Source organism: Electrophorus electricus, chromosome 4, assembly GCF_041902795.1.
Source record: "Electrophorus electricus isolate QZ-2024a chromosome 4, ASM4190279v1, whole genome shotgun sequence".
NCBI classification, from domain to species: Eukaryota; Metazoa; Chordata; class Actinopteri; order Gymnotiformes; family Gymnotidae; genus Electrophorus; species Electrophorus electricus.
Genome location: NC_137500.1, coordinates 3,010,453 through 3,018,940, shown reverse-complemented (window position 1 = coordinate 3,018,940; position 8,488 = coordinate 3,010,453). Strand labels below are relative to the sequence as shown.

At 45.6% G+C, this 8,488-nt stretch overlaps 1 protein-coding gene and 1 long non-coding RNA gene across 3 annotated transcripts; one reads left to right on the top strand and one right to left on the bottom strand.

Annotated features, from left to right (window-relative positions):
- Positions 1–1,038: 1,038 nt before the first annotated feature.
- Positions 1,039–1,651, top strand: LOC145657416 (uncharacterized). Its single transcript, XR_014123051.1, has 2 exons — positions 1,039–1,306; positions 1,462–1,651. It is a non-coding gene; the product is annotated as an uncharacterized LOC145657416 (long non-coding RNA).
- Positions 1,652–1,783: 132 nt separating this feature from the next.
- Positions 1,784–7,175, bottom strand: LOC145657415 (uncharacterized). Of its 2 annotated transcripts, none has more exons than XM_081711799.1 (2): positions 5,279–7,175; positions 1,784–4,822 (listed from the first exon to the last, which is right to left on the bottom strand). In XM_081711799.1, exon 1 carries the CDS (start codon positions 5,991–5,993, stop codon positions 5,376–5,378), a length of 618 nt encoding a protein of 205 aa, XP_081567925.1. In that variant the 5' UTR covers positions 5,994–7,175; the 3' UTR covers positions 1,784–4,822; positions 5,279–5,375. The 2 variants fall into 2 exon arrangements, with proteins under 2 accessions (XP_081567925.1, XP_081567926.1); XM_081711800.1 differs by having other exon boundaries at positions 1,784–4,790.
- Between the last annotated feature and the right edge of the window lie 1,313 nt (positions 7,176–8,488).

The following is an 8,488-nucleotide window of genomic DNA, read 5'->3' as shown; positions in this document are numbered from 1 at the left end:
CATGAAGGATTCTACCCTTTCTTTCACAGGAAGCCACCCAGGTGCTTGTGCAGTCTCTTGTGATCTCAAAGCTAGACTACTGCAACTCAGTACTTGCTGGTCCTCCTCTAAGAGCCATCAAACCTCTACAACTTGTCCAGAATGCAGCAGCACGACTGGTCTTCAATCTTCTGAAGTTCACACGTTACTCCACTGCTGCGCTCCCTTCACTGGCTCCCTGTAGCTGCACGCATCAGATTTAAAACCTTGATGCTTGCCTACAAAGCCAAAAATGGACCAGCCCCTTCATACATGAAGTCAACGTTTAAAGCCCGAGCCGTACCTCATGTACTTCGAACCTCAAGTACGGCTCCGCTTGAAATACCTTGCTTCAGGTCTCATGGACGACAAGCACCGAGACTATTTTCTGTCCTGACTCCAAGATGGTGGAATGAACTCTCACTTGCTGTCCGGACAGCAGAGTCCCTTGCAGTCTTCAAACGCAGACTGAAGTCCCATCTATTTATGGAATATTTAAAGGACAACTGACCCTGCTCCCATATTGACTGACTAATTTAATATTTATTGTAGGGCATTATTTATGTTGTTTAACAAACTCTAGCATATTTTGTTTATAACACTTATTATTTATAGCACATATCATAGTTTAAGATAGACCTTATATATTTTGCACTTCTAGGTATCAGCATTCATCCCTGTATTCTACATTATTCTAGTTCATTGGTATGTTTAATTCTAACCTACTGTACTTGGATATATTCTATGAGTACATGGCAATGTACTTTTGTAAGTCACTCTGGATAAGCGTGTCTGCTGAATGCTGTAAATGTTAGATTTCTGTTTCTAATGTAGAGAAGTGTGTTTAGCAGAAGGGATTTGTGTAAAGTCTGAGGCTGAGAATTTGCTTATAGTTGTGCAGATCTGGGCTGAGGTTTTGCTGTCTGAGTCTCAGATTTCACTAACTGTGAGAGTTTTAATTATAGTGTGTAAGGAACCATAAAAAAACTGAAACACAGAGAGGCCACAGAGAGTATTTAGTAAACATGTATTAATACAGAGAGGCTACAGAGATTCTTTAGTAGATGTGTATTAATACAGAGAGGCCACAGAGAGTATTTGGTAGATGTGTATTAATACAGAGATGTCACTTTGCATGTGCAACACCTGCTTCAGTGCTCTGGGAGTGTTTATAGTCCTGTGAATTTAACACTTCATGACTGAGAGCTGCCTGCCCCAGCAACTTCACCCACAGCAACCATGACTTTGATCCCCATCTTCATCTGCACACTGCTCCTCTGGACTCAAGGTAACTCACTGCTTTACCTCTGTGGTGAACTATCCATGTGACACACGTCTACTACTCTTATTTAAAATGCACTTTTCACAGATTTAGAGTAACTAAACAAAAGTATCTGTACAGGCAAATGTTACCTTTTTATGATTTTATTATTTCTTACCCAGGATCCAGAGGGCAGGTAACAGTGACTCAAGATTCAGTGAAATCTGCTCTTCCAGGAGACACAGTCACCATCAGCTGTAGAACCAACCCTGCAGTGCACCGCTGGAGTGATGGAGATGAAGGGATATTCTGGTACCTGCAGAAACCTGGAGAAGCTCCTAAACTCCTGATTAGATATGTGAAAACATTACAGTCAGGAACTCCAGCTCGTTTCAGTGGTAGTGGATCTGGATCTGACTTCACTCTGACCATCAGAGGAGTCCAGACTGAAGATGCAGGAGATTATTACTGTCAGAGTGTACATAGTGGTGGTGTGTTCACACAGTGTTAGAGAGTCGTACAAAAACCTCCCTCAGTCAGACTGCACAGAGACTGCACTGCTGCAGCTGGGACCTACTGCAGGTGTGGAGGGGGAGGATGTGATACAGAACAATGACACACTCTGTGGAGGAGAGGAACCACAATAGACTTTCAACTAAACACACAAACTGACAAATGAAGATAGAATGTATCCAGTGTTATGAGACTAATTACATGGCGCTGAATCTCACCGCTGTGCTACTGCCCATGTGTTAGTGGCACTTGTGCTGAACTGGAGATTGGTGCAGTCTGTTAAACATATTATGGGTACATATTCTCTATTACAGAACCCCAAAGTATTTACCATCTTTTCACAAAACCTTTTCATGACATATTTTATGTTGATATCACCTCTAAGAATGATGCACATATCAGGATTCATGGAGACACACAGAACCACAGCAATAGTGTCTCTGCTCCTGCCAGTGTCTCTCAGTCTCCTGGTTAAACTCCTGATGACAGGAGCAGGTAACAGTTAACCAACTGGAGATTTGCTAAAAGGACATTACTGATGCAGCAGCTTCACTCTCACAACTACAGGAAGCACAGGAGTGTGTGTGTGTGTGTGTGTGTGTGTGTGTGTGTGTGTGTGTGTGTGTGTGAGAGAGAGAGAGAGAGAGAGAGAGAGAGAGAGAGAGAGAGAGCAGTGGGTTGAAACAGATTTGATATGATATGTTAATATGATTATTAACTTTATGTGCAATAAACTATGTGCTAGAAGTGCTAGAACAATTAGTACTTGTACTGTATGCAATGAAAATAAAGGTCTATCTATCTATCTATCTATCTATCTATCTATCTATCTATCTATCTATCTATCTATCTATCTATCTATCTATCTATCTATCTATCTATTGTGGCAGAAATTCAATGAAACGGGGAGTCAGATGTGGATAATAAGTAAAAAAGGTTTTAATAGAAAAGAAAGATTCCACAGAGTGTGGGGCTCACTACCAAGAGAAGCCCCGAGTCATACAGAACATTGCTTGATATACAATTCTAACTGTATGCCTTGACCAATCACGGACTTCCTGCCTCTTGTTGCTATGGCTCATACACCATTAAGCTTTAAGCGTTGCTTATCTCTTTCAGGCCGGCTGGTAACAATCTTGCTTGAGTGTCATCCCTTAATTGCAGGCAGTAAAGCAATTGCAGGCAATAAAACGAGAGACATCTTCCTGCTTATCTGATCTACTGTCTCACTCCCTTAAAGTTCTTTGCTTACATAAACATTTTTCCTAGGGAACAGGATACTGCTGAATGTATGTGAATCACTGAAGCACATAGTATTTCCTTTACACTATCTATCTATCTATCTATCTATCTATCTATCTATCTATCTATCTATCTATCTATCTATCTATCTATCTATCTATCTATCTATGAATAAAAAGTTTTATTAATGCACTGAATTTCAGAAGATTTTTGAAAATGGGTTTGATATTAAAAGTCCCCTACAGAGATTCCAATAAAGTCATTGCACATAAACCTCTGTCATGCTCCAGTAATTATACATAACACAAAGGCTCACATTTAAAATTAATTCAAGACACGGAGAGTATGGGGAAACATGATAAACAATCACACTAAGGCAAACAAGGGAAGCAGGCTATAACAGACTCATGGCTACGAAACACAAAGGCTAGGAAACTCGAAGGCTATGATAAACACATAGACACAGACTACAAAGAAACAAAACCATATGAAATAAGCATGTACAGAGTCAAGAAACAAGCAATGAACTGCCAAAACACAGGGATCAAGAAGGGTTTAAATGCATGAACTAAATGAGGGACGGGTGTTGAAAGTCAAACGACGTGCGGAGAAAACAAAACTATGGAATGGAACTAAAAAAACACAAGACAGGGGAAACACAGAACATGGAAGCTGGGAGGGACTGATTGTGACAGTACCCCCCAACCCCCCATCCCAAAGCATGCAACACCTGGGCGCGCACAAACAGGAACCACCAAAACAAAACAGGACTAGGACAAGATACCAACAGAAACAGAACGGAGAAGACGTAGAGCAGAGAGGACCCAGACGAGACACAGGAGCATAAACAGGAGCCAAACAAGGGGCACGATGAGCAACAGGCACAGGAACAGAAGCAGACACAGGAGCAGGCACTGAAAACGGAGCAACAGGAGAAGACTGAACAGGACAAGAACCAGGAGCAAAAGCAGGAATAGACACAGGAACCGAAGGAACAGGAGCGACAGCAACAGGAGCAGAAACAGCAGCAGCAGAAGTGGACGTGGAAGTGGAAGCAGAACCAACAACAGAAACAGACTGAGGATGAAAAAAGTGCCAGGAGGGAGGCCGAGGAGAAACAACAAAAGACAATAAACGATGAGGTACGACTGGAGGCACAAAAGGACGAAGAAAACAAAAACGCAAAACAGACCAGGCCAATGACAAAGGAACAGGAACAAAAACGGACACAGGCACTGGATTGAGCACAGAAACGGGCACAGGGACAGACAACACAACAGGAGGAAAGACAACACCAGGCAACGCAGAAGGCAAAAATGATGGGGCAGGAGGAGCAGGCAACAAAGGAGACACAGGAGGCACACAGGCAACAGGACACACAGGCTGGGGCAGGAGGGCTGGAACCCAGGGTCAGAGGCAGCAGGAGACACATCTAGCAGGATGGGCAGGGAACATGAGGCCTGTGAAACAGGAGGCAGGTCTAAGGACACAGAAGAGACTGGAGAAATGGCAGTGGCAGCCTTTTGGGGCACAGAAGAGCTTCAAGGCATGAGGCACGGGAGCTCGTGGAGTGGCTTCTTCCACTCCAGGAACAGGAACGGGTGGGTCCAGAGGCGCGGCTATGGGAACAGACCTGGTAACAGGACGGACGGGCAGCTTCTCTCATGCCTGGAATAGTCTCAGGACGGGTGGCGTCGCTCAGGATGGGCGGCATCTCACGCCGGGAACAGGACCAGGATCAGTCTGAGTGGCATCTCTAGTAGCAGATGAGGGACGGAGAAAACGAAACTAAGGAGCAGAACCAGGGAGTGCAGCAAAACAGACGACAGGGAAACCATGACAACAGGGACGCCAGGAGGGTGGCCATTCATGACAGTCATATACAAATATTTGATTGTCAGAAATATTGAGTACTGTTCTTTTCTTATTTTTTGGAGTTGTAGGTGGATGCTGTGTTTTGGTTTTTTAGTTTTTTGCTTTGTTCAAGTTCAAGTTTGGTTTATTTGTCACGTACATAGTCATACATGGTATAACTCGCAGTGAAATGGTTTGAGAGTGCTCTGTTCAAACTGAGGAAAAAAAAACAGGGGTGCATAAGGAAATATATCTACATCTATATATATACAAAAATATATATATATAACAATGTATGTACAATATATGTATATGTATATATACACAATGTACAATGTATATATGGATATATGGATGTGTGTATGTACACAATGTGCAAATCTAACTTACAAATTTACAGTCACTTGGTGGTGGTGGTCCCCACAGTTTATCAGTTTCCCTGATTCAGGGCCCGAATGGCCTGTGGGAAGTAGCTCCTCTTCAGTCTCTATCTAATGGTCTTCAGGGAGCGAAAGCGCTTCCCTGACCTCAAGAGAGAGAAGAGCATATTGTTGGGATGGGTGGGGTCCACAATCCTCCTGGCCTTGGTCTGGCACTGCTTGTAGTAGCTGGTCTGCAGGTCAGGATGTTTCGTATGAGTGATGCGCTCTGCTGAATGCACCACCCTTTGGAGTGCTTGTCTGTCCTGCTTGGTGCTGTTCCCAAACCAGACTGTGATGTTCCCCATGAGGATGCTCTCGATAGTGCAGGTGTAGAAATTCCGCAGTACCTTGGATGGCAGTCTGAAGTCTCTTAGGCGTCTGAGGTGGTAAAAACGCTGACGAGCCTTCTTTGCTAGGGAGTTGGTGTGGCAGGACCAGGACCAGGACCAGGACAGGTCCTGTGAGATGTGAACTCCAAGGTATCTGAAACTATCTACTCTCTCCCCCGTGGTTCCACTGATCCTCACAGGTTGGTAGTGCCGCTCCTGCTTCTTGCTGCAATCCACAATCAGCTTCTTTGTCTTGCTGATGTTTAGGAGGAGATTATTTTCCTGGCACCAGTATTCCAGGTGTTTAATCTCCTCCAGGTAGGCCCTCTCATCGTTGTACGAGATCAGGCCCATGACGACGGTATCGTCAGCAAACTTGACAGTGATGGTGGAGTTGGAAGTGGCTGTGCAGTCGTAGTGAGTAGAGCAGGGAACTTAGGACACAACCCCGAGGAGCTCCAGTGTGGAGGGTGAGGGTGGATGAGACACAGTTGCCCACCCGTACTGATTGTGGTCTGTCTGTTAGGAGATCCAGTCGCACAGGGATGTATGCAGTCCTAGATCCTCCAACTTAGTAGTGAGTAGGGAGTGAATGATAGTGTTAAATGCTGAACTGTAGTCGACAAACAGCATTTTAACATAACTACCCCTCCCTTTATCCAGGTGTGTCAGTTTGGTGTGGAGCAGATGTGCAATTGCATCCTCAGTGGAGCGGTTGCGGCAGTATGCAAACTGCAGTGGGTCCATGGAGGCTGGTAGTGAAGAGGTGATGAAGTCTCTGATTAGCTTTTCGTAGCACTTCATCACGATTGATGTGAGGGCAACAGGGCGGTAGTCATTGAGGGTTGAGGTTTCTTTGTGACGGGGATGATGGTGGATCGCTTGAAGCTGGATGGGACAGTACTGAGCGTCAGGGAGAGATTGAACATGTGGGTGAATACTGGGGCTAGCTGGTCTGCGCAGGCTTTGAGGACTCTCCCGCAGATACCGTCTGGTCCCGCTGCCTTCCTGGTATTCACTCTTTTGAACACTCTCCTCACGTCACTCTCCATGATGATGAGGGGGCGCTGTTCTATGGTGGGCTCTGCGCATGTGCCATTCGCTGCGCCGATAGCACCATTTGCGTTGTTAGCATTAGCGCTGTTAGCATTAGCACTGCTAGATGTAGCCTCGAAGCAAAGAATGTGTTTAGCTCAATCGCCAGAGACTCATCAGCACTTATTGATCTGGAGGGTGGGCTCCTGTAGTCCGTGATCATCCATAATCCCTGCCACAGGGATCTAGAGCCACTCTGCTGGAACTGTGTCTCTAGTTTCCTCCCGTAGCGCTGCTTCGCCTCTCTCACTGCCCTGCGCACTCCGTATGTCGCAGATTTGTACTCGTCCATGTTCCCGCTTATGATGCCTGCGTTGTAGGCAGCAGCGCAAGAGTTCAGAGCCTCGCAGATGGTTTTGTCCCCCCAGGGCTTCTGGTTGGGAAACTTCTTGTTGGTGGCTCTTGGAATCGTGTAGTCCACCAGTTTCCCAATAAACCCCACTACTGCCTCCGTAAACTTGCTGACATCATCAGTGCTGCGCCAGAACATGTCTTAATCTGTGTCATCCAGAGCGTCCTGCAGAAAGGCCATTGATTGGTCTGTCCAGCGCGCGACCTCCCTCTGAACCGGAGCTTCCTGTTTCAGCCTTTGTTTATATTTTGGTAGGAAGAAGATGGCGGCGTGGTCCGACTTGCCAAACGGTGGATGAGCTAGTGCCTTGTAGTTGTCCTTGTACCGGGTGTGGCAGTGGTCAAGTGTTCTATTTCCCCTGGTGGGGAAGGGCACGTGCTGGTAAAGGTTGGGCACTGCACGCTTGAGGTTAGCGCTGTTGAAATCCCCCACCACGATAAGTGCAGCGTCCCAGTGTTGTGCCTGAAACTGTATGAGAGCCTCATGAAGTTCACACAGTGCAATGTCCGTGTTGGCCTGAGGTGGAATGTACACAGTGTTGATGATCACCAAAGTGAACTCCCAAAGGAAGGTAGAAAGGACGAAACTTTTAGGCGAGCAGCTCCAGGTTGGGTGAGCAGGAGCAGGCGAGAGTAACAACATTGGCATTGTTGCACCAGCTGTTGTTTACCATCACACACACTCCACCGCCTCTTGATTTTCCCAAATCTGCCATCCTGTCCATGCGGTGAACCGAGAAGAACTCGGCCGGCTGGATGGCGTGGTTCGGTACCGCTAGGTTCAGCCACGACTCGGTGAAGCATATGAGGTTGCAGTCCCGAATGTCCCTCTGGAACTTTATCCTGGCCCGGAGGTCATCGAGCTTGTTGTCCAGAGACTGGACATTGGCTAGCAGGATGCTAGGTAAGGGAGCTCAGTGTGCCTGAGCCCTCAGCCTGTTCCTGACGCCGGCTTGCTTCCCTCGAGGCCTTTTCTTCGTGATTTGTATTTTATTTTACTTTTGTTTTAGGGAAGTTAATGATTGAATTCCCTTTAGTAGACTTTTTGTTTGTTGTGTTGCCATAAAGTCCCTACTGAAGAAATACTCCTATTAAGAAAGATTATGTTGTCTATATATTTTGGATGTGTTTTGTTCCTGTATGTAACAAGAAAACAAAGAATACATCACTGAAAACACTGTACAGAGTGTGTCTCTATGTTTCTTTTTTATGTTGCACACTTTTATGGTCTTAGATTTTGAGCTCTTGAAAAGGCTTGGTAAAACCCACCCTGAAGCCCACCCAGGGTTGGTAATAGGGTCGTAAAATAAATTGGGGGCTCTTCTGCTTGTTTTGGTCTCTGCGTGTTTCTGCTTGGCTGTTTTATTTTTTTTTTGGTGTGGGGAGTTTTTGCGGTTTCAGTT

Coding starts and splice junctions, on each gene's coding strand:
- LOC145657415 (XM_081711799.1), bottom strand. CDS start 5,993: ATGGGCCTGATCTCGTACAACGATGAGAGGGCCTACCTGGAGGAGATT.